Source organism: Calonectris borealis, chromosome 2 (genome assembly GCF_964195595.1).
Source record: "Calonectris borealis chromosome 2, bCalBor7.hap1.2, whole genome shotgun sequence".
In the NCBI taxonomy this organism is placed as follows: domain Eukaryota; kingdom Metazoa; phylum Chordata; class Aves; order Procellariiformes; family Procellariidae; genus Calonectris; species Calonectris borealis.
This window is the reverse complement of record NC_134313.1, coordinates 128,798,867-128,824,576: the sequence shown is the minus strand read 5'-3', so window position 1 is coordinate 128,824,576 and position 25,710 is coordinate 128,798,867. Positions and strand designations below refer to the sequence as shown.

Genomic DNA, 25,710 nt, shown 5'->3' with positions numbered 1-25,710 from the left:
CTGGAGCTGTGAGCTGAGAGATGCATATATGAAGCAGGGCAGAAGATCACCATCCAGACAGAGAGGAATAGAGCTTTACACCTGGTGTAAAGGCTTTAACCCTTCCCAGATCAGGGGACTGGATGGCACAGTTTAGAACAGCCCTAACCTCCATTGGGCAGTTGTTGTGGGTGGAGGTGCTTGTGAGTACCCCATACCCCTTTTCCCCTCCTCCTCCCCAATCTTTCCACCCATGCTGCAAGCGCATCCCGTACCCCAGGGGCCCGGAGGGAGTGACAGATTAAAATCTCACCCCTGTGAGCTGCTTCAAAACACCTTTATGCCACAAGGCCATTGAGAAGCACTCATAGCGAGAGCCAGACCCTTCCTCTTAGTCAGAACTCTACACGAGGTAAGTTTGTTGGTTTCAGCCAGATGCTCGTGTTACTTACTATGGTTTCTAAAAGTAAATCGGAGTTTTAATCTTAGAAATAAGTGACGGGGAAACCTTTCAGCCGTCAAAGCGAGGTTTGACTCAAAAGGGAAGAAAGAACCCGGTTGTTCACGGGCAGCCTCAGAAATCAAAGAAGCCAGAATCTCCACTTCCCCAGTCACCACCTTCGCCAGCGCTGCCTTGGCACCAGGCTCCTCTCCTGAAAACGTGAGTGGGTGGAGCTGTATTTGCAGGCTGGAGGGAGTTCCTGAGCTGACATGCTGCCAGATTCAGCCTTTGTTAACTGTGGCTTTTGCTGTCAGCTGCTGAGATTATAACGGGAGCATTTTTAATAACGTGGGGGGCAAAAATTAAAAAGAGGCCATTAGATTAAGCAGCAGCCCTGGGACAATTTGTAAGTCACAGTTAAGAGAGAGATTTCGGGAAGATTTGCCAAGTTCAAAGGTCTTCATTATTAATGTTCCAGTAGCTGACTTGATGGATTGTCTTTAGTCTGTGTCCCCTTATTCCTTCCACCTTCTCTCCTAAAGACAAATGCTTAAGACAAATCTCTAATGGAGGGATAGACTCTGTAATAGATTATTTCTTATTACTTAGAAATTGGTTAATAATTTACTAATTCAATTTCAGTGTTTCATCCCCCACTTCAATTAATCTTTAGAATATAAAGTAAATGCTGTTCTTTGTTCTTCCAATGCTAATGAAGAAAGAAACTAATGAGGAGACCTGGCCTTGATACCTTTCTGAAGATGATTTAGTTGCATAGGAGTTAATTTTCTTTTTTTCTCTTCTTTTATTTACTTCTACGTCTTAAACAAAAAATCCACCCATAAAACTGAAAGCTGGTTATGAGCCCAACTTGAAGCATGTTACACAAGTCTTACTCCAGTAAAATTCCATTTCTTGGCAGAGTGTTACAAAAATTGTGCATACCTCTTCCATGTTGTAGATAAATATTTTATACATACTCAAATAAAACAAGGTATAGGAACTTTTGTACAGCGATTCAAACTGCTGTCTACCACTATGGAATGGTGCTTTAAGATTTAGTAGATGTAGAGAGTGTTTTGTTTCTAACAGTTTTATCTGTGGCTCTGTGGCCGTAATGTGTTTGAAAGAGATTTTTTTTAATCGCATCTGTCAGGAATTACACAAGTATAGTCGATCCAGTCTCCTGACATCCCTTCCAGCCCTGATTCCTGTAATTCTATTACCTTTTGTTTCTTACTTTTCTCCTATTATTTTTTTCTACCCTATCCCTCCCATCAGCACTCTGAGAAATGTTTTCAGCCCTGCCTATAGCACTGTACCCAGGATGCACGGGAGTCGGGGATTAATGGCTGCTTGTCTGCCAATGCACAGGTGCGAATTAGAAAACCAGTTTAGATTCCAGCCAACAGACTTTTGCTCTTGCAGCATGTTGTGTCATCAGTAGCAGGGATTTGGACGTAAACACTTAGGGCACTAAATGACACGTTCTAGTGTTCAGATGCTTTTTGCCAAGTGTGATTTCACACCTTGGGGAGCACAAAAAAAATCTGTCAACAAAGCTCCAAACAGCAACATTTCTCTATTTTTACTTACCGCAGAGTCCTTTTTCTTAAAAGAAAAATTATGGTAGTAGTGTGTGGTCGAAGTTGATAAGCTTACTTCATGTAATTGCCACTGATACAGGAAGAAAACAGCCTTTTCCCCCACACCTACAAGCTTGCTTAAGCCTGTCTCATTACAGAACAAGGGTAGTACATTAAGCCATTTAATAGCGGGGCCAGAATCCCGTCCGTGCAACGAAGGGGAGCGAAGGTGCTGTTCAGCGTGGGCTCTGCTATGAGAAATCCTACCAGTCAGGACAGGACTCCTCACAGCAGGCTGTTGGCATCCTTCTCCCCGTGAACGAGAGCGCTCGGACCTGTGTCTAGCTAGAGTTGGCTTCTGAGAGCTGCGTAAGCGATCGCTGGCTGGAAGTCTATATCCAGGTCTGTTACAGGCCAGCACGCATGAGCTTTTTGTCTTTGTACAGGGGCAGGAAATTCCCTGTGCGTCTCATTCTCTACTTTGCCCTCGAGCACAAGAGAGGGCAGGGCTTGCTGTATGAAGTTTACTTTACAGATTCCTAATTCTATTAAGCAAACACATCTACACACCGCAGAGCGGACCCCCAAAGATATTAGAATTGTGAATCGTCCCAGATCTTTGGCAATAGGGGAGTAAGATTTTCCAAGTGACTGAGTAAATTGATGCCTCCAAAAGCACTGTAAACTGATCCATTGGGCTTGATTCTGAACTCCCTTTATTCCAACGTAAATCTGGAGTAAGCCTGCTGAACCCAATGGAGTTATGCCAAGGCAAAATCAGAATCCCTCTCTTTCCTTTTTTTCTTTTACTGTGCTAGCTAATCCCATAGCTGCAACGAAACTGAAAAATCCATATATACAAACTCCATTGGCCAGGCTATCTTATTGTGAAACCTACAGTATATCCCAACCTTATAAAAAATCATTCAAGTGTGACACTGTCCTCTCTCTTGCTTTTCTGATAAGCAGAAAGGAAGGGCTGCCAATAACACAGAAACTAGAAGACGGGGAAATAATATTTCACAGCAGGGGAAAAAACACAACTGAATGGAGATCAAGGCAGCTAAATTAAAGAAACCCACAATACCTGGGTAACATGGCCACAACACAACACAGGGATGCAGCAGAGACATTAAGGCAACTAAGGGATTCTCCCGATGGCAATCTCGGAGTTGCAGAAAGCAGCAGCATCTCCACTAATGAGTTCCTTCCAAAAATCTGCTCCTATCCAACGGCTTGGTTTGAAACAGATTAAACTAGTGAAAAGAATCTTATTGACTTCATCTGTCGGTGCATGAGGCCTGATGAGTTTAAATAGAAGGTAAACTGGTGAAATACTGTCATGATAAATGAACCCACAGTTTCCCAGCCTGCAGATGATTGTACTGCATTGTTTGTCCTGTGTGACGTTGTATATTTAGAAGGGTGTCATCTTTCTACGACATCAACAAAAAATTAATGGGCATCTTTTGAGGTTAGCAGATGTTTAAAGCAAAAATAATGGCAGAATTTAGAAGTGGCATTGGAAAGGTGTTAGTCCTGTCTCTGCTATTTGTAAAATCTCCAATTTCCTTACCAACAAATTCCTAGAAAAAATGGCAATATTCCATTTCATTATTAGCTATTTTTAAAAAATCATATGAATATGCCTCTTATATCAGCCTACCGTGTTAAGACTGCCTGTAGTTTGTAGTTTCAATACATAAATTCTGAGATTTGAAAGGCAAATCTCATTTTTGAGGACACAGCAATTTGTGTGCAAATCTTCAAAGAGCAAGTGAAAAGATTTTTCTCTGTCCTCCTGACTACACCCAGTGGAGGAAGTACTCTTGACATCTGTTGTTCAATGTCTTTCTTTTTCAACCTCAGTTTTGCAAACAAACCCTTCCAGGGTGTGGTACAATTGCCACCCAAGTGCCACAGAGCCGTGCCGTTTTACTGACATCTTGAACATCGTATTCTGTATGGGAGGCATGTCCTTCTGATTTGCTTTAAGCATATAGATGACTGGATTCTTACCAGCCATGTGTCTTTAGGCTTGTAGACGTCTTACTAAATCAGGTTCTACAAAAATATTTTTTGACTTGGGGTATTGTTCAAAAAAAGAAGTTAAAAATCTCAAAACAGGAATTAAATTTCTGCTGTTACGTTATTGTGTCCTGTCCATATTGTGGTAATGCCTAAAGCCCAGTTGTGCTATAAGACAAAGTTCATGTTCAGAGAGCTCCTATTTTTACCATGCCAACTGATGCAATAGGCAATGGCTCTCAAACTACAGGCTGCGGACCAGTGAGGCTGTAGAGCATTTGCTACGTCACCGGTCTGTTGAGAGAAAGATGCTTTCATGGCCATTTGCAAGGCCCTTCAAGGAGCAGCCTGGAAGCCTGGAAGAGGCAGGAAATAAGGAGAAGGAACTAATGTAGTGGCATTTGCTAGAGAAGTAGCCACCACACCACCTGGCAGGAAGGGGAAGAAGGAACTAATTGTCCATTTTGTATGTTTGCAGAAGATAGGAGAAAAAAAACTGGCTCACTGGACACACTCGCCAAAATTCAGGGAATCACTTGCAGGGAGTTAAGAAAACCCATAAACAAGGAAGCGTGTAAAGAAGAAAAAGTGGAAAAGGTAGAAAAGAAGCAGAAAATCATGGCCAGACAAATATGGAGAAAGACAGTGCTTCAGGCTACGGGGAGAGGGAAAGAAAAGAAAAAGCCAAAGGGGAAGGAAAGGTGCAATGAATTGTTTGAGAAAGGATCACAAACACAGCATCAAAGCAAGGTCCTCCCGTTCCAGTTCTAACTCAACGGAAATGTTGAATGAAAAGATTGGCAGAGCAACTTCGTTACACCATAGATAAAGTTGTTGAATGAAAAGATTGGCAGAGCAACTTCGTTACACCATGGATAAAGTTTCCCAAAGCACGTCTGTGCAACAAAAGAGGTTATTGTAGTATGTAATGTTATATAATTATACTGGTATAGTTCCTCGTGTGAACACTCTAGAAGTGAGTCTTTTTCCAGTTTTGACTTATATTGCTCTGGAAAGGGTTTTAGTTGAACTGGAGACAGTATTTTTATGTTGGGACAGGAATTCACAGGTAGGGTTATGCTTGTTTAACTATATCTGTATAGTTGTATTGATGTGAAGGGTGAAATGTGCCCATGTGGACAAAGCCTGAAACATCTAGCTGTCCTTCAGGCCATAGACATGACATTCTTTAGCTTAGCAAGAAGCCACATTTCAAAGACACCTTTTATGATTGTATGGGAACAGAGCAGAACAACACAAGGTTATTTAACAAAAAAAAAGTCTTTTACAGGTATTCAGAAATGTTTAGGTTTCCTAAGCATATACTTCCATGTAAGCAATTGCTGAAGATGCTACATGGAAGTTTTGTGATCATGAATGTGAGAAGGGATAATGAGAAAATATTATGTGTGAAGTTTTAGTTCATGCTGTGAACACTTCTATAACCTTTGGCATAATCTGAGAGTTATCATATCAGGAAGAAAAAAATAGACAATGGCGTTTAAGAAGTCTTGAAATGAAGGGCTCTCTAATGCTGGAGTTTTTAATACTATACATCTTTTTGTTTTAACTATGGACTTTATGTGGGAAATGAAGAATGCTTTATCCCTCAATAAATACAAAAAATATATGATTCAAGTTTTAAATATAAGTAATGATTAACAATCATCAGATGCATGTTCTATTCTTTGCTTCCATGTGCTGGTCAGACAAAAAAGAAGAAAAGAAGTGCTATACACTGGTTTCTCAAGAATGCAGCATCAGGGATCTGTAAAAGTCTGAGTGATTCTATTGCTTCCTTTTGAAGGGCTCTAATAATAAGGAGGCCTAGGGAGAAAAATTGCAGTTGAAGACCATTGAAGTCTTGAACTGTAGTCAAGCCACAGAGTGAAATTACTGAGCCCTGAACACCTCTCCTGATCCTTCTCTGTTGAGAAGAACCTTTGTTAGATGAGGAGGCAGAGGTTGAAAGACTCAATTGAAATCCTCACTAAATACATTTTCTGAGAAGTTAGGACATGTGGATTTTTTCCCCACATGGATTTACAAATCCACAGAATTAGAGCAGATGGGGAATCACTCATTTTTTTTTAGTAGAAATAATAAACTAGAATAAGAATATTACCAATTCAGCGTATGAGCAAGCAAAGGAGATTTTCTTGTATTAACCCATCTGAGCCAGAGCGACACATACTGTGACACTGAGAATATTTGAAAGGACAGAAAGAAAGGACCGTAGGTGTTAGTGTTACTTATATGGTGAGAAACCCCTTTGTCTCGGATACTAGGAAAATTACTTTGTCCATTTATTGCTGAGTTCTTAAATAGTCCATTCAGTGCAATTGACTGACATTTTGTATGTCTTATTGCAGATCTGCATCTCCACAATAAGTGATTTTCCAGGCTACGTCTTCGGAGTCTATGGTCAACCCATAACATTCTGGTGACCGTCTTTTTCACCCAAATTTATCAAAGCACCCTACAAAGGCAGAGGCATAAACTGTGAGCGTACGCTGTTAATAAGCCATCCCCAGTGGTTCTCCTCTCTGGCTGTTCTGTTGCAAGACAGAGACACTCTGAGGTTAAGCTTACAGCAGAAAAATACTCTTGGGATAGCTGTGCAGGCAAGACAGTCGTACAGGCAAAATGCAACATCAGGAGGTGCTGTTTGTGCCGGCAAAGCAGTCTTTTAGACTGGCTTTTCCTGGGCTACACCTGGCATTATGCCAGCATAGGAATGTCGCCACCTAACTATTTATTACTGTAGTGGAAAGCTTCAAGTACAGATTTGGTCCAGCAGTGGCCATCACCATTGGCCTTTTACTGGTGACAAATAAAAAGCAAACACAAGTTTAAATGTCAAGTTGGAATTTCCTGCAAGTTAGCAGGAGAAGAGTGGCAAAAATAGCGCATCTGCTGCTGTTTGACCCATTGCCTCCAGGAGTCCTTTTGTCTGGGTCATGTTGGCCAACACCTTTCACCTCTCCCAGGGCTGTTGCCAACAGGAATGCCATTGCCCTGGGAGCTCTCCTAGGGCAGGACTGATTGATGATGGTCAAGGAAAAGTGGTACGTAGAAATGGAGAGCTGATGACAACTGATAAAGCAGCAGTTTCTGTAAACTGAAAAAGAGGCAAAAAAAGGAAAAACACCTGAACTAAAGGAGCATGCAGTGGCAGAAGAGAAAACGTCAAGGAGTCTGGAAAACAGCAATCCAGGGAGCCTGTGTGCTGCAGAGATGGAGAAGAAAAGCAGAGCCAGCTACTGCAAAGCCCGAAGGAAGCACAGAGGCCACTGGGGAGGCAGCATTCTGCAGAAAAGCAGATCCATCAGGCACAAAAAGGAAGCGACAGGAAAGTCTAATGAGTGGCCAGGGGTGAAGTCTGTATGTGCACCTCTATTTACATTTTCAGTCTCGCTCCTGATTAACATCATTCTCTTCTTTTACAGGAGGGAAAATGAGGCTCAGAAATATGGAGTGACTGCTAGAGGCATAGACAGGGAAAGCATCACGTATCTCTCAGTCCTGATCGCTAAGTACTAGATATAGACAGGGCAAACTGAGAAAGTAGTGAATCATTGTGTCTTCAAGGTAAATCAATTTTAAGGCTCAATCTCATCACCTGGAAGCAAGGCAGAAAACCCTGGAAATATATCTCATGAAAGTTCTTCTGATGCTGTGAAACTGAATTGATCTAAGCATCTTCAGTTTTTCAGTTACCAAAATGAACCAGACCATATACCGGGAGAGGCATAAAGGAAGCACGGTAGAGGTAGAAGATATGTGTAGTTTTATGCAGCTATACTTCTCTGCTTAAGGTTTTGGAATGAATTGACAACCACTCTTCAAGTCTGTGGGAGTTCGGCCAGGACTTTAAAAAGGCCAAGACATGTAACAGGTCTCAAGCCTTTCTGCCCACACGACAGTCTCTCGGCAAGGCCTTCAGAGAGCTCCGAGGACTAGTCTCAAACAAAACCAAAACCAAGTAGCAAATAGCAGGGGTCTGACAATGAGACCTAAACTTTTCCTTCCACAACTAAGTCTTCTTTGGCACTGGAATAAAAGGAGAGGAAACAAGTCTTTTTCTGTTTGTGGACCCTGTCATTTTTCCGTAAGGAATTGAAAAAGATATAACTATAAGGACTAAGAGCTGTATTGTGTGAGAAAATTACAGCAAGGGAAGTTGGACTGCATCATTAAGTTATGGCCAGATAGTTGTGAGCAGGAAACCGAAGGGTGAGCCTGTAAATTCACTACCCTTATATCACATAAATGAGCCACTTGCGTTTTCTCTGTTACGTTTTCTCTCATTTGAATGCAGTTCCTTCCTCTTTCGGCCCAATTCAGAGTTTCTGCCTAGCTTTATTCAAATAGCTGTGTCATAAGCCCTGAGCTTATCATAGCTTTTCCTTGCTACCTCACCTTCTATCACAGGGTCACACAAAAAGGACAAAGTGTGTCATCACAGGACTGTGTGAGATATCAGCATGTTTCTGGCTTTCCCGCTGTCGCTTGCAAGCATGACATTAGCAGCGAGCTGACATGAGAAGAGCCAAACAGATGATCATTTCTTTTCTGCTCCCCACAAAAGGCCTGATGCAAAACTCACTGGAATTAATGGAAATATAAGGGGCTTTGGCTCTGGCCCAAACAGATCAGCCAGGAATAATGCTGAAATTGTATCTGGAGCTGAGATGGTACAAAGGGACTAATCCTAGTCACCTTCCTTTAGCAGAAGGCTCAGAGTGATTTGAATTGGCTAGCTTCTGTTGTGAATTAAGCTCAAAGCCCCAAAGGCAACTCGGTTCTAGTCATCTAGCTTTGCAGTCTCCTCCAAACTCGATCCAGAGGGAAAAGTGACTAATCCTATTCAGTTGCTACACTGAGCTAGTGCCATCGATTAAAAAAGCTTGAGGCACAGTGAAAATGAATAATCTGGGTCAGTTTTCCTCTGCAAGTCCTTTGTACAACCTAGCCAAAAAAAAAGGAGAGAATAAAAAGTAAGAAGACAGAGAGAGGAAGCACTGATAAGAAAGAAATCTCGCCTGATAAAGTGCACACACTTCAGAAAAGAAATAGAAGCAGATCAGTGAGGTTTTGTCAAAATTCCCAAGATGGGAAGAGATTGGATTAGAGGAGCTAGTTCTCCTGTTTGCTGGAAAAAGGATCATGTTCTGTGCTCTTCTCCAGTTCTTCAGTGTCCATGCAGGGCTGAGAGGACAATCAAGGGTGGGAGCAAGGCAAGCTGCAAAAATGTTTCTGGGCATAGAAGTTGGCTTCTTGGCTCCCTCTCTCTCCAGGGCTATGGGTACAGCACAGCTAACACAAGACAACAGCCCGTTGCCTGATCCTAGCCATGACCTAGGAGGAAAGTCATAAAATGGGAGTTGCCACTGTAATAGCTGCTAAAGCGATGACATTAGTAGGTGCTTTCAGCAAATGCATTTCTGGGTAGGCATCAAAGTAAATAACCGCTGCTGCTGGTTATCGTATTATTACTTTGAAGAGAGTTACCAAGGATTGTGTGCTGCAGATAACCCCCTACCAAGGTTATTCACATAATAAAGGAAAAGTGTGCGTGTGATTTTGTAACAATCTTTACGTTTTCCCTGCCCCCTATTACAGAAGTGGAGGGCTTTCATTATTAATCTCAGTTGTCTCATTTGACTTTGGTGCAGGTTTCCTGCGATGACAGGAAAGGGCTGGAGGTTTGTTTGTGGTGAAAGTGAAGATTTTCTGTTTTTAAAAAGTTGCTCCATAAGCAGCGAAATTTCTGAAGCCTGGTCACCTTGCTTTGTGTCCTCTCATCTCCTGTATTTGTCGCTGGGGACGTAGCACCATACCGCCAGCCCCATCCTCCACAGCCCCCGGGTCAGTTTGGAGAATGCTGACAGAGCAGCTGGGTTGATGTTAAGTATATAGGAGGTGAATTCTGCCCCTCTTTCGTCAATGAGGGGCACTAAGTGATCGGATCACACGCCTTTATCTAAATGCCAGTTTTCATGAAATTTATTACGTGCCTTCGAGGCCGTTATCAATGGTGGAGATGCCAAAGCTCCACAGTTACTGGAGGGAAGGCTGAACACGACTTCTCAAGTGTCATTCCCATAGGTCAAACTAGACAGGTTAGCTATGCTTGCAAGCTGCTTTTGGAGGATGATACACCAAGGCCTAATATGTAGTACCACAGGTAATAAAGACCGAAGAGGAGCGTTAGCACAAAAAACCCCAAAACCAAAAAAACCCACTCAAAGACCAGGAAGCGTGACACTGCAGTGGAATGCCTTCTTTTGTCAGGGTGACTCTCACAATGTTGCTGGTGTACCTATCTAACGCACTGCACTGCTCAACCACACGGAAGCTGGGCAGCAAGTCTGTAGGGAGTGCAGGTAGTTTCGGGATTAATCCAGGTGAAATGAGGTGCTGCTGAGATGTGTGCAGAAAACTGGGGGGACCGGGAGAAGGATGAGCAGGGAGAAGCAGCAGATGCAGAGGTCCAAGGAAGCAGAGGGAAGGGTGACAAAAAGAAATGCTCTTCCTGCTTGGGTGTCCCCTCCAGGGGTTCCTCTGGCTCAAGGATTACTGGATATAAATGGTGAAGGATCAGTGCCATGACAAGATCCTTGTGGTCAGTCACAAAAGCGTGAAGCCACTGTCCCACAAAGGCTCGGCTCAGCATCCCCAGGCAGTCCTGCTTCCACCTGGCCCAAACACCCCTTTTCTTCAAGTCCCCAAAAGAAGCCACAGGGATCCATTACCCGACCCAACCTTTAGGTTTTCGTCCCCCCCAAGCCTGCGCCCTTGCTAAGGGACAGGGTCCTCCCGGAGAGGTTCCCCTCGGGAGCCAGCTTCACGCCACCTGTGCCGCTGGTGGGCAGAGAGCTGGGTCCCACAGGAGCCCGAAGGCAGCACCTGGGCAAGGCCGCTCGCTGCGGGGCTCGGCAAGGCTTCCCCCGGCTGGACCCAGGCCCTCCGCCCGCCGAGCCCCTCAGGGGGGAGGCCCGCCGCCCGCTGGGGCCATCTTGGCGTGCGGGGCCGGAGGGAGCGCCGGCCCCGGGCCCCGCGGCGGCTCCCGGGAACGGGCAGCGCCTGGCAGCGTGAGACGGGGAGCCCGGGATTCAGCAGGAGCCAGCCTCGACTGCCCGCCCATCATCTCCCTCCCAGCCGCTATGAAGCGGAGACGTCCAGCCCCGGGATGTCCCCCTGGGCGCGGGGCCGTGTCACCCCTCCATCCCCCACCGGTCCGGCGGCCTCGGTTATGTCATTGAACCCCCGGGACTCCCAAGGCGTCATGTCGCAACAGCACTCTGTCGAGGCAGCAGCGTGGTGCCCGCGGATCACCCCGGGGTCCTCCCGCCGGAGGACGCGTGAGAACACAAACTCCTTTTCACGATCGCGATGCGCGGTGGTGACAGTCATTGTATTTTCGGCCACTGAAGAGACCCAAGTAATTCGATAGGCGATCCCTCGGTAGCCTGTGGAAACTGACGGCACCGAGCCAAATTTGCCCCCGTTGAAGTCGGTGGGAATGCTGATCCCTATTGTCCCTTCACGAGTGGGTCCGGCACCTCCAGGAAGAGCCGCGGCAGCCCACCGGGGCGGCCCGCGGGGATGGTGGGCTGCTCCCTGCGCCCACGCGTGGACTGGGGGTGGCGGGTCGCTCCAGCCAAATCACTTTTCTCCGTTGGGTGGGCAGGGAGAGCAAGAGATCGACAGCAAAGATTTCGGGGAGATGAGTAAAACGCCTCGCAAATACAATACGCTAGCAGCCCAGCCGGCTCAATGCCGCTGCGCCTTTCCCGCAGATGGGCTCCTCATCAGGGGGTTGCGGGGGGGGAGGAAAAAAAAATCCCTAATACTTTTACCTTTGAAAAATTGAAGGGGGTTTTTCGTGCTGTCGCTGCCAAGCCCCGAGCCCAGGATTTTGTTTTCTCTTCCAGCATGCGTTGATGACATCACGAAGTACCCCTTCTTTGTGTGTCAGTGATGTCACCAAGTGCAGTGTGGGGGACAATGGAATCCTGAACTCCGGGCGAGGGCGAGTGGGAAGCGGCTGCTCCTGCTGCTGGTTCAGGGCTGAGCCGGGGGAGGGAAGGGAAGACGCAGCTGCTGCTTTAGGGCTGAAACAGGTGAGAGACGGGAAAGCTGCCGGGGATTCCTTTTGGCTTGCTGGGGGGGGGGGCTTTGGGCTGGGCTCTTTTTTTTTTTTCTTTTTCCCCTTCCCCCCCCCCCCCCCCCTTATTGCTTTCCAACTGAGACAGGTGAGAAGTTGCTGCTGCTGCCGGAGGGACAAAGCAGGTGAGGCAGGGGAGAAGCTTTGGGGTTGAAACAGTTGTAAGAATAGGAGGAAAGCAAGCAGCCCCCCCATCAAGCCTAATAACCCCCTCTCAGCGTCAAAAAAAAGCAGCCCCGGGAGCTTTGCCCCTCTCCCAGCCACCTGCCTCCACCGCGTCCCTGTGGGGCTCTCGCACGGAAGCAGAAGCGGAGCCGGGGAGGGCGTTTATCCCTCCCCCCTCGACACCCCTGCAGATTACTTTCCAGAGGGTCTCCATTAAAAACTCACGTCCCCCTCCGAGCGCCCCTTTCTTCCCTCCCCAGCACCCGGAGGCGGGGGGGACGGGGGGGACTGTGGCTGCCGGGATCCCTCCCTCCAGCCCCGGAGCGGGGGCTCCGCTGCCTGCCCGCCCCCGGCCCCCGCTCCGAGCGAGGCGGCGGCGGGTGGCGCCCCGGCCCTGCCGCCCCCCAGCCCCGCTCGGCAGTGGGGGAGGCAGCCAGGGAAGCCATTGCCTGTTTAATAGTTGCTGTTGCAGCACTTCCGCTTCTCTCCCAGCGAGAGAGACACGAGTGGCCAGGCCCAGCCGCACCGAGGAGGAGCAGCCAGACACAAAGGGAGAGGTAGGGGGACGGGGCACCCCCCGCCGCCCTCCCCACCGGTCCCGGGGGCAGGGGCGAGGGGCAGGGCCGGCCGCGGCCCGGCGATGGGGCGGGAGGCGGCGGAGCCGGCGGGGCAGGGGGATCGCGCCCGGGGCTGTCAGGTACCGCTGTCCCCTCGGCCCCTCGCCGCCCGGCCCTGCGGGCCCGCGGCCGGGGGAGCTCGGCCGGGCCCCCCTGCCCCCGGCTCTCGCCGGGCGGAGGGGCGGCAGCGGGGGCGACCCGGCGGGTGCAGGGGAGCTCCCCGGGGACCGGTGGCCCTGGGAGGGGGAGGCGGCCGTGTGCCGGCCCCCCGGCCCGCTGCTGCCCCGTCGCCGCTCGCCCCGGGCCCGCGCCTGTCCCCCTCGCTCCCACCCTAACTCTCCGGGGGTGCCCTGCCTGCCCCCCCCATCCCTCCCGACGGCTTCTCGCCCCTCTCGGGTGCGGACCTGCCCTCGGTAGCCCACCGTGCTCGCCCTCCTCCCCTGTGCCCTCGAGGTGCCCGCATGAAACCGGGCTGCCTCCCTCCGGCACCCCGCTGCCCCCCTCCCTGCCACCGGCCTCCCCAGGCCCTCTGCTCTCACCCCTTGTAGGCCCTGGCCCTTCTTTTCCTCTCCCCCCCGCCCCGCACCCCCCCAGCACAGACCCTCTGTTCCCTTCCCAGTTTGCTGGCATGCCCCTCGGTGCAGTGGGCCTCGGTGGTCCCCTCCATGCACCCCACTCCCTGCTTAGCTGTTCCCCTTCATTCCCCCGCTCCCTGCCCCCCCTGCTCTCAACACCCGATCCAGCAGGCAGGGGTTTCCCCACCGCAGGTCACAGATCCTCCTTCGGGGTCTCCCCGCCGTTGCCAGTGATGCCCCACTTCCATTTTAGTGCTGGCGACGGTCACCCCCCCCCCCCAGCCCCTTCCCTTCCCGCCTTCCCCACGTGCCTCCCGGGAACCCAAGGGACCGGAGCTGTTCCATTTTTATCTCCTACACCCCTAGGCTGGATAGTGGTGGGTGGTGATGGCTCCTCTTGTGTGTGCAGTTTGGGGGAGATTAGAAGGAATTGCTTTCAGCTTCCCTGATCCTTGCAGTCGTCCTCCTTCCAGTCTCTCCTCTCTCATTTCGCACTTGCTTTCTGAGAGGAAGCTTTAAAAGTCCTTTTCCCCCTGCCCCTCGGTGTTACTGGTGCAGGGGAGGCTACTGCTCCTCCTGCTTCGACTGTAGGGCCTGAAGAGGAGAGGGAGACACGAGGACCCTTTAAAAGGAGCATGACCCAAACACAGAGTGAGATTGTCAGCGGTCTTTCTCTGTGTGTGTGTTCACTGTTTGTTCCCCACGCCCCATGGTGTCTCCTCTCCAGGTTGGGGTGTGTGGTGGGGGGGTCGCTATGTCGGATGACGATTCGAGGGCCAGCACCAGCTCCTCCTCATCTTCATCCTCCAACCAACAGACAGAGAAAGAGACAAGCACGCCTAAGAAGAAGGAAAGCAAAGTCAGCATGAGTAAAAACTCTAAGCTGCTATCTACCAGTGCCAAGAGGTGAGGCTGCAGTCAGTTTTCTCACTGATTCACTGCATCTTTTCTCCTTCCTCATTTTATTTTGCTCCATTCCCCCACTGCTCCCTTGCTGCTCCCATTCCTCATCTCTTGCCCTTATGCTCAACCTTTCCACACGAAGCTGCCATTGTCTCACTTTTTTCAGTGTCTCAGTGCAGCGAGCGTCTGCCCAACTTCACTGCTCTCTGGTCTCTCTTCCTGCTTCTTCCTCTCTTCCATCCCAAATATTTTCCTGTCTTTTCTTCCTCCGGGCTGTTATTCTATCCCTCAATTATTTTCAGTGTCTTTTCCTTTTTCCTTATTAGCATCAGTTATAGGGATGATGTAGGATTGGCATGTAGGACCTTAATTCCTTCTCTGCTACTGGAAGGCATTGCATTTCAACGTCAGTTTCCCTCTCTGTAGGTTGGCATTGCTCTGGAGTGGCTTTTTTCTTTCCAGGACTGCTTTGGGGATGAATTAATGTTTGTGAGGAGTTTTGAGTTTGCTTGCACTGGGGGAGTGCACTCTAGTGCAAGTGGTGTAATATAGCCCCAAACCTTTTCCACCAAATATATTACTGTTTTTCTGTCTGCTCATCACTTATATTGAATTTTCTGTGTATGGTTGGATGTTGACTAGAATAAAAAATTCACGGCAGGTCCACTTGTGGACATTCTGCTCTAAAATAGTCTTTGCTCACAGCACAGAGTGGGTTGTGGGGTTTTTTTTTGAGAATGAAATCATTTTTATTCCAGAATAATGTCTACATGGGGGAGAGATGCCTGCATAGAATAGTAATTCCAGAACAGCTACGTCAGTCAGTTTTCTTCACCTGGACAGATTTTTGGAGCCATTCAGTTTTTTTTTTTTAAATAAATTGTTACCCTTTCTTATTTATTCTGTGTTTCACCTGAATTCAGCACCATCCTGCTCCAGGGAGCTAAGTTGACAAATGGAAGTTTTCAAGCAAACTTGCTTGAAAAGCAAGAATAATAAGAATAGTAAGAATAGTAAAGAATAATAATAATAATAGTAATAGAATAGAATAATAATAATAATAATAATAGTAAGAATAATAAAGCATCTCACTGCGCAGCTTTGCCAAGCAGCACAGAGAGGTTGTATCTGTAGGTGTCAAAAGTGACTGGGGTTTTATGCAAATGCCCTGTCATCACAACTAAGTTCTCTGTGGCTTTGTAGAATTTAGGCAGTTTGGTTATTCCAGATCTCCACTCATGGCAAACTGACATAGATAGTGGCAAGCAGTGTTTGTGTGTCATGCCCTTAACTATTTTAAAAAGAAGATTGTAAACTGCCTAATATGAAAAGGCTGTGGTTGTCATGTATGACAAGTGGAAGAGAGGCAGAAGAGGCTGGCTGAGTTTAAAGGAGAAGGGAGGCAGACTGAGTGCTGGGTGGGGAAATCTGGAGGGGAAGCCTGAGTGACAGTAATGGGACTCCAGGGAAGGGCATGATAGCTGGTTGGGCGTTTTGTGGCAAAAGCAGTGTGAGCCCAGAATAGTCTGGGCAGGGAGGACAGGGTGTTGTCTGAATGTGGTGAAGAGAGGGAGCGTCTGGAGTCCTGAGGGAGGGGACGTGGGGATGTTGTGTGGCTCTTGAGGGTGAAGAGAGGGGAGAATTGAAGGTGGCAGGAATGTGCAGGAGCCTTGGAAAGAGATACCTTCCTTTAAGTGTCCTTGGGAATGGCGCAGTTATTCACTCCCTTGGGGCTGGTGTTTTTTCTCAGGATGGTGATGGGAAGCTGGGGGGGGAGAGGAGGGGGAGCCAATTTGGCAATGACTGTTTCCCTCAATCCAGCAAGACAAAATTCCTTTTCAGACTGCAGTTTCCTCCTAGCACTTGGTGCATCACACTGGCAGAGGTTTTCCCTCATTTACAGGCTGGTTGGACGGTCTTTTCCACTGCCCCTGTGTTGTTGGCATCTTTATGGGAGCATACAACAATGCACCTGTCTGGGTTCAGTGCACGCTGCCTCTCTGCTTTTCGACTGTCTCTGTAACAGGGTGCCTGTCCTGCTTAGTGTGTTTGGACTGGTGGGAGGCTGCAACTGAGAGTGCCTTTCTCTTATGTAGTGTTGCAAACTCGCAGTGACAGTATGTCTGTAAGGCGTATGTGTTAACGGCTATCCCACACAGTGACTTACCTTTGTTCTTTCTTGCTTTTATTGCCACAGGATTCAGAAGGAATTGGCTGACATCACCTTAGATCCACCTCCCAACTGCAGGTTGGTGTCAATTCCCTCCCTGAGGAGGGTGGGGGAAGGTGAGGGGCTGAAGTGTGCCTGTGTATGTTGTAGCTGTCCTCGGAGGCTCTGGATAGAGCAGAGGAATGGCTGTTTAGGTGGCCGACTACTTTTGTGAATGCTTGGATGACATTAAATAGTTTCCAGGTAGGGGGACCTCCAGAGATTATATCTGTTTTGAGACGAGTTTTCAGTTTGTTTTGGGGATTGTTTTGTTTTCGTTTTTTTTAACAATTGCATTTCAATCTGTTATACTGCTTTGTGTGTATGTTTCCGAAACTGGCCTATAAAGAAGAGTGTGAAAACTTTCTCCGTGTTTGTTTTTTCTGGTTTATAAATCTAATGCCTGACTGCACTAATCTTATATAAATAAGAGTCCTGCCAAGGAAGCAGAGAATAGTAAAATGCTACGAGCTTTTCAGCTCAGAGAGTTCTGCTGTGAACAGTAACTTACAGTGGAAGAGAAGCGTGAATTCATCACTCAGTGGGTGCCCTGCAGGAGCACACATGTTAGCTGATGAAATAACAAGCAGGGATATTCTGTTGCCCTTTATAGAGCAGCTTGTTTTTAAGTATGTTTTAGAAACTTGTACCGTTTCTTTAAAACGTCTGGCAGGTTGATTTGGTTCATTGCATGGTGGCCCGAGCCTCTTTGCATTTGGAGAGGAGACAGTAGTGGTGTAACATCTTTGGTTGTGCTTGTTCATTCGAGAGGAAAGTGGCTTTTGGTCTAGTCTGTGTTCGCTGTAGTTGCCAGAGCACAACTCTGTTCCTATCTTCTTGCTGTGGCTGAGGTTTGAGGCCTTTTGATGTTGGTAATAGCAGAAATCAGAGAAAATTCTGTTTATAAATAATTATTTAAGTTGGTCTTTTTAGTATTGAGTTGCCACCCACAAGTGCACGTGAACCTTTTTATTGAAGCTTTTTGCTGCTGTTAGTCTGCAGGGAGGCATTAGCACAAGAGTTAATCTGACAGGTCCAGAGCCACTCTTTCGGTTCCAGTCCCAAGAATCATAATTAATGAAAGGAGGGATGGAATGAGGCATGTGAGTAGAGGTCTAGGCTGGTACTAAGATTTTTGTGCTGTTTGGAAAATAACTGATGAGCTCTGAAATCTTTAGCTGTGACAATATTGTTTCAGTGACAATAATGACTACCTGAATATTACAAGAGCTTCCAGCTCTTGGGCTGGAGGTGTCTGTCCTGTCTGCATCCTGGCTTTGTGTCAGGATGAAGTCCACATGCTTTCCCCTCCTCCTCCCACCATAACCTGATTTTCATGGGAAAGAAACTCAGAAGTACAGCTCAGAAAGGCACTGTGGCTTGCTCTGCAGATAACTGAGTTTGGACGATCAAGGTGCTGGGACTGCACTCTGAACTTCGCAAATCTATCCAAAAGTTGGGATAGTATATGAGGTTGTCAGATTGCAGGTTTCATCTGAAGGTTTGTGCAAATAATATTAGAACCCTAATTTGTCCTTGTTTCAATTGGCATCATTCAAGGTAAAGATGAGCTAGCAGACTACCTGTCAAAATAGAATATGGTTTTGATTTTTCTTTTTTTAATTACGTAGACCACTGAGGATAATGCACTTCAAGGCCCACATAGTAAGTTTGTGTTGTTTCAGCCTTTATAAATATTTCTAATGGTAAAAATTAGTTCACAGTACAAGTAGTGATGATTAATCTTCGCCCATAATATAATTACAAGTATTCTGCATTCCTTCTGACCTTCAAATGAGTGACAGTGAAAGCTGGCAACTCTTGCAAATAATACATGAAACTGGTGTAATTGTTACTATCTCTTAATATGTTGATAGGTAGGAAAACGTGAATGGAGGGATTTGTGTGTGTGTGACCAAAGGAGTTTTGGTATTGCTCATCTTGGGGTGAAGTCATCCTGCTTCAGTAAAGATAGTGCCGGGAGTGAAGGAGAACAGCTCTGCTTATGGCTAATGAGGTTCCGATTGCACAGGCAAGCACTGGGAGTTTGCTTCTGTAGCAGCTGGTTTGTAAAAGGGTAGGCAGGTGCCGATTGCCACAACAGTGAGATGAGTTTCAGCTATCGCAGTTACGGGGAAAGTTCACCTCTTGTGGAAAAAGAAATAGAAATAGTCAATTTGTGAGAGTGAGGAGATTTAAGCAACTGAGAGACTCTGGTTGCTGCATGATGTTTAAGGTTGCCAAAATTTGCTCTGGGGAAGCCTGCTCACAGTGTCACTACTTTCTTTTTTTTTTTTTTTTTTCCCTCCTTCGTGTGAACGTTATTAGCAAGCTGTGAGGGAGGTATTAAATACATAGTTCCAGAACTTAGTTTCAATTTCCTGCCTTCGTGACTTTGCTTATCCTCACCTTTTTTCAGGTGTCACTGGAGGGGAGGGCAGTCCTCTCCTTTTAGGCATCTCACTCTCTCCTGCAAGACTAATCTCAAAATTTATATATTCAGGGAGCTATATACGACACCAGGTACTACCTATTCTGCTGTCAACTTTAAGGGTACCAAAGTCTCAGAAGTCACATTTGAAAATGTGCGTCCGAAACTGTATCCTGTGTTATGTTGGAAATGTCATATTCTTTTTTTCTGCTGAACATTTGTTCTTACACCCCTCACCACCATCTTTGTATTTTCCCCTGTTCTGTGCCATGCCTGGTGTTTGATAGCAGTTCATTGTTGGCCATACTTTAATTTTTGGCCTTGTTGCAATGTGCTGTTCTTCTTCCAGTCTTATTGCAGTAATGGGAGTTCAAGATATTTAACACATCCCAGAGCAGCTCTGCATATTGAAAGAAAAAGCTTTAGGTTGTAAATGATTTTTAGTAAGAACTGTTTTATTTTTCTTCTTATAAAACACCACATATAAGATGCAATTACAAATAATGAAAACCAGTTGATATTTCAAACAAAATAGCTTAAAAACCAATGCGTTTCATTTTTATTTCTGTAGCTTGCAGTGACCGTATTTTCATGTGTGTAACCCACAGATCATCTGTTTAAAAAACAAAAAACAAAACAAAAAAAACACAACAAAAAACCCAAACCCAAAGCACACTCAACACCCTGTGATTGAGCAGCTGTGTGGGTTTACACATATGTGGGTAATATGAGGGGAAGTTTGTCCCAGAACTTCCTCTCCCCTCAGTAATTGCCTTGCTTCTGGTTTTCCATAGCTTGCCGGTGTCCCTCAAATGCTTACCTGTGCTCGTCTCTCATTGACTGCTTCATCATCCCATGTAGTCCCTTTGTCCCTCAAGTCTTTTTCCCCAGGCTGTGATTTTGATTTTACGCTTACTTGTACAGAAGTGCAGAATATGTGCATGGAAACGCAGTATATGTTTGGCCTGCATTCAAAAAGTAGATTTTTGGACTTGAAGACATTTTCTAAAAAGATGTATTTAATACACTTCACAAATTTGTGGATTCCTGATGGAGGCAATGCTGTCCTCATAAGTGTCCTAGTGTAATATATGTGTAGCATTTGGCTACTTCTGAGTGGTCTTACCCTCTTCATTGTTTTCGGTAGGCTGGCACTGTAGAGGTCTTTAACTTTCTGTTGTCTGCAAGATGATTTGATTTCTGATATTAATACTGAGTTATGAAAGTTAAATGTGGCTTTCAAGTTCAAAAGGTGGTTAGTGGTTAATATAAATTGGAGAATAACTGTTTGGACCTGAAGTATTTAAAATCTTTTAAGAGGGTACCTGGTGATTTGTTCTTTTACTTTGTATTACATCAGAAAGTTATAACTCTTGTTTTAGAACTCAGAGGAGGTACCTAGAGACTTTGGACTTTTGGTCTGCTCTGCATGTTGGTGATGGAGGAGTATGTCATGTCTGTGTATGTCATGTCATGGAAATCTGCTTCCGCGACTGTCTGCAGATGTCAAAATATGGTTCCATCTTGCTACATAGGCAGACCTGAGCTTTGTTTGTAGATAACACTTGTATTGTGCCAAAGCTTTCCTTCTGTCATTGTGACAAGGTTTCTAAAGCTTTAACAGAAGTTAATTAAAGCTTTAAGTACTGTTTATTCTCTTTATGTCATTTATTTGACCTCTATATCTAAGCATCTCCTGAAATCTGCTAATTACTGTGAGGTTATGAAAGAAATGTTTTTCCCCATTTTAGGGATGGGGAGTTGCAGCACACAAAAACCAAGTGACTTGTCCAAGGTCACACAGGAAGTCTGTGGCAAAGTGGAGAAATGAATGTAAATCTCCTTTGTTTCAGGCTAACTTGCAGCTGAGCTGTTCTGCTGGAACTGTGTGCATCGGTTGCGTTATGAGCAGGGCTTTGAATTTGTGCTTTATTGGGTGTCTGGTATTGACTGTATGGAAGCATGGTAATTTAATGTTATTTTTCCCATCTGTGTAGAGGGACCAAAATGGATATTAACTAGAATTAATGTTTTTTAATCTTTTGTACCCAAACTGAAACAAGTTTGTCTCCACATGGCTCATTTAAGTCCATATAGGCAAGACCAGCTGTTATTTAAACAAAAATAATTTTCAAATCTTTACTGAATGAGGCATTTGCCTGCAAGGCTTACCATTGCTTCAGAGTGAAATGCTATCACAAATTCATTATTTAAATAATAATAAAATACAGTTGTGTTTCCTGGCTCCTGCAGCCCAGTTTTTGTAAATTCACAGAATAAGGACCAGATCTCCCTGAGAGTCTTGTGAAAGTTAACTGTCAGCACTTAATAAATATATGTCTCAGTATAGGTGGTGGGGAGAAGTGCTCTCCACTATAATGGAGAGTGCTCCACACTCTCTGTGTGTGGAATATTCATAGTTTTCAAAACTTTGCAATGTGGAATTAAGATTTCGTGGCTAGAGAGAAGTCTGCAGAAAATGTGTGGCTCAAAGGCTGGTTTGAACTCAATAGTTTCATATTATAATTAATATATTTTATCTACATACCATGAAAGTCTGGCATTTGTTTTAATTACATTTGTTTTTATGGTGCTTGTAATTTTTTGCAGATGTATTTTTCTCAATACCTCCAACTCCAATAATGCTTTAAGTGCTTTTGCTTTTAAATCTAGTGTATTATCTAAGGATGGACTATCACTGTTAAACTATAATATCAGTGGTGTTTTTATTATTTTCATGCTTGGAATAGTCCTTCCTGAACATAGCCATTTTCTAGCACAAATTTTCTGGGCTTAGATTTTGTAATTAAAAATCTTAATTTCAGTAAGATCTTTTTTTTTTTTTTTTTTAATGTGCACCCAAATTATTAGAGCAAGAATGACACAAATGCTGGGTTTTACTTCCTTGTGGAAATAAAAAATGCAGATCACGTTTAATGAAAAATATCAGCTTGCAAAAGTGGTTTTAGCACTTTTTTCTCCCCCCCCCCCCCCCCCCCGCCCCCGTCATGTTGTTTCTCTGAAATGAGAGTGTTTTCTGTGAGAAGTTTCCAGCCGTAGGATAGGAAGAACCTTCGTAATTAGTGCTGCGTGTAGTTGAAAAATATCTTTTGTCATATAAACTACCAGTGGTTCAGCATTCCCTCCCCCCTTTGTTTGGCACATGATCCCTGGAGAAATAACTCTTCCTTTTGAAACGGTATATTAACTAATTTAGAGATTCTCCGCAGCTGTGTATGGTCTAGCTTGCAAACCATAAAAATAATACCATTTCTACACTCAGTGAATTTGAAGTATGTGTAGGTAGCAGCTCCTGCAGGCGACGTCCTCTGCCTGACATACTCAGACAATAGCTACACAGGGGCAGCTTTTTTACTGTGGATTGATTAGTTAATATTACAGGAATTCACCTTCCTGAAGATATTCCTGTTTTTATTTATTGGCTCCCTTTAAAAATCAGAAACGTTTTGATGGCCAGGCTGCTCGGATGCTGTGGCAGGAGCTGGCTGATGCTGTGGTAGATTTTGTTTGGCACATCCTGGCTCAGTAATTCCCAAATGCACTGCATTCTGTGCTCTTGCATGCCAAACATCGGAACGATGAATCTTGAGAGCGACTGTGAAATTGTATCATGGCTAAGAACAAAGAGGATTGAAATCCCTTCTGTGCACACTCTCTTGTATACCACTTAATTTTATTATTTGACTTTCAGCTTTGCTGCCCTTGGAGGGCACTGTGCAACTGTGTTTATGATGCTGCGTATATGTTTTATCTGACAAACTCTAATATTTCCTCCTGGTTATGCAGTCTTTAATTTGGTTTCATTTCAGTTGTATTCCAGCTCTGTCTGTCTAGATTTTTATATTGGATATGTGTATAGCAGCAGGTTATGTGTCTGGTTTTGTTTTAAGAAATATTCATGAGTTATATATATGGTACTTTATAGACATAAATGGGAAACACTGTGTGGAGTATTTGTACTTTAAGGGCTTGAATCTATCTTGTCTTTTTATACGAAGACAAAATTATCCACGGAGAACTGGCTAGTCTGGGCGATTGAGAAAGTGATAGGGGATGGTTTTGTGTCTGAGGATTTCAGCAAGGGCCGGTTGCTAGTGACTGAGAGCTTTGTGGTTTCTGAAGAATGGGTTGGTCTTGACAGCCGATAAGATGCCATCTGACAAGATGTTAACTTTGGCCCCGCTGTCGAAGGGGGTTGTGCTGGGAATGGAGACAGAGCTCACCTGCACCGGTACAAGATATGTCGATGGATTAAGTTTATTGATGGGTTAGCGCATAGTGAAACTTCTGCAGCCTCCACCTGCGCTCTTCTGTAATTGTACATGACAGACCAGCCTTCCATACAGCACCTCTCTAAAAGTATTTAACGTACTAGACAAAAAGAAGATACCGTTTTGTGTGAATGGGTTAAGAGATTATTGCACATCTGTGCAGACTTGCTCGTCACATACAAAGTTAAGGGCTATGCTTTCTCCACGTAAGAAAGTACTTTAAACTAAGATAAATTAATGATGTAATTTAGTCATTATAGTAGAATCTTGCCAATCTGTACATTTATTTGAATGAAATAAGTTTATACTTATTTTGCCCTCTGAGGCTTAACAGTGGAGGTCTAAATACCGACTTCATTATTTTACAAGATGAACTAGAGAACATGTATTGTCAAGTACTATAAATAAACTACAACTGTCAAAATAAACACTCTACACTCTGGAATTCAGAGGGGTTTTCTTGTTTCTGTTGCCAATTTGCAAATTTCAGCAACATGCAATTGGTCTTCTAAGGCATTTGTGTAAAGTGTAATGGTTACTACAGTGCATTTAATACATCTTTTCTGTGCATGAGGGGCTAATTGACATTACCAGGAGAATATATCACAGATCTGTGTGCTTAACTTGCAACATCCAATATGCCATGTTATTTTCTTTATTAACCTGGACTGCCTGGGATGGGAGGCGGGGTAGAAAAGGAGAGTGGGGCATGCAGATTGTAGCTTAGGGCAAATGTAGTGTTTGATTCCCCACACTCCCTCCGGTCTCTTCCATGATTTCACAACTGAAAATATAGATCAGGTAAGATTAAGTTGAGCTGTTCTGAGAACTGGGTCCAGGCCAAGTTTTGGCAGTTCATTTGTTTAAGAGAAAATACAAAGTAATTGGATTAAAGAGGCTGTACGATTAATGATGTAGAGTCCTGTTAAATTTCTTTGCTTCTGTATTTCTGTGAATGAGTGCAGAATTGAGGGCTTGATTCCTCCAAAGGCTTCACCTTTTAGAGTCAAAAGTGAGTGTAAACCAAATCAGCATGTTAGTTAGATGTATTTTGCACTTTCTTTCTATTAGTGTAATGATTTTTTAAGAGATTAGAGAATCACATTTCTCATCTTTCCCTGTGGAGCTGCTGGACTTGCTGGAAGCACAGAGAATCTTGAACTGGTGCTGAGAATTGCAAAGGCAGTAGTAAATGCTGTGGGCTAGAGGGGAGATGCTTCCCGAGGCAGGTGGACTGCAAATATTTAATGCTATTTCTGCTATGGATATCTGAGCAATAGGGTTTTGCCATTGAAGCTAATTCCAGTGTCTATTAAGGAGAAATGAGGAGAGGGGTCTTGGGATCTTTTTTCTTTCTTTCTTTTGATGGCTAGGATCCTGCAGAGAGTTGCACACAGGAGTAAAATGACCCACAACATTAAAAATTAATTCTGAAGTCGAAGGTGTTTTTTCACGATAAATGAATTGATGAAAAGAAGAAAAATACTTCTGGTATGGGCTTGGAACTTTGTCAGAGTTTTTGGAGACAACAGCAAAGCTTCAGGGCAGTAGTGATCGTTATACAAGGAATCCTGTCAGGGTAACTGTCTCAAAGGTTTTGCATGCAGATTTAATATCTTCACTAAAATTTTAAGGTGCTAATTCAGGTGATAACTGTTATGGATATGTCACATGTTTAAAATTTTCAAGTGGACAACTTCTAGAAAGTTTCAGTGTGCTATTTGGTATTGTGAACAAGTGTATACTGCTCTGAGAAGTGGCCTCTAAATGGTGGAGGAAGTGCAATATATTTAATTAAAGCAGCATTTAACTGTTGCAGATGGTTTTGAAAGATTGCTAAAATGCACACTGTAGTAACATAATTTGAAAGCAATTATATCGATACTGTAGTATACCACAAAAGGTCATTTCATCAGAAGTTTCTGATCAATCAAACTGATTGTTGTAATACTGTATTTGCACATTACTTCCCGTGTGTCTTGGTAACCTTTTTAAAGGAGATAAATGCTTGCATGCCATCACCTAATTTATAGTTGGTGTCCTTGACTTCCTTGTAAGTAGTTTATCAACTAGAATTGTCTAGTTTTTTTTTGATGGGGTAAGTCCCAATTTGAGAATCTCATCATATTTTGTAGTGCTTTGGCTTCTGATAAAAGTATTTATGCCTACTTACACTTGGGGGTCTGTGGGAGAGAGGGAAAAGACTGAAGGCTTTAAATAGCTGTGCCAAATAAAATCTCAAAATATCATGAATCTGACTAGGGTTCTCCACTGCATTAAAGCTGTGGCTATACTTTCCTTCCTACTTCA

The 25,710-nt window shown here is 44.9% G+C and overlaps 1 protein-coding gene across 3 annotated transcripts in view; it reads left to right on the top strand.

Annotated features, from left to right (window-relative positions):
* Positions 1-11,984: 11,984 nt before the first annotated feature.
* Positions 11,985-25,710, top strand: part of UBE2E1 (ubiquitin conjugating enzyme E2 E1) — a 45,870-nt gene continuing 32,144 nt past the window's right edge. Inside the window, exons 1-5 of one of the 3 annotated variants that reach the window (XM_075143418.1) lie at positions 11,985-12,164; positions 12,297-12,333; positions 12,866-12,930; positions 14,293-14,471; positions 16,666-16,716. In XM_075143418.1, the coding sequence (XP_074999519.1) occupies positions 11,985-12,164; positions 12,297-12,333; positions 12,866-12,930; positions 14,293-14,471; positions 16,666-16,716 (512 nt within the window). Of the gene's footprint in view, positions 12,165-12,296; positions 12,334-12,840; positions 12,931-14,292; positions 14,472-16,665; positions 16,717-25,710 lie in introns of those variants that run through there. The other 2 variants (XM_075143415.1, XM_075143417.1) reach the window with 2 other exon arrangements.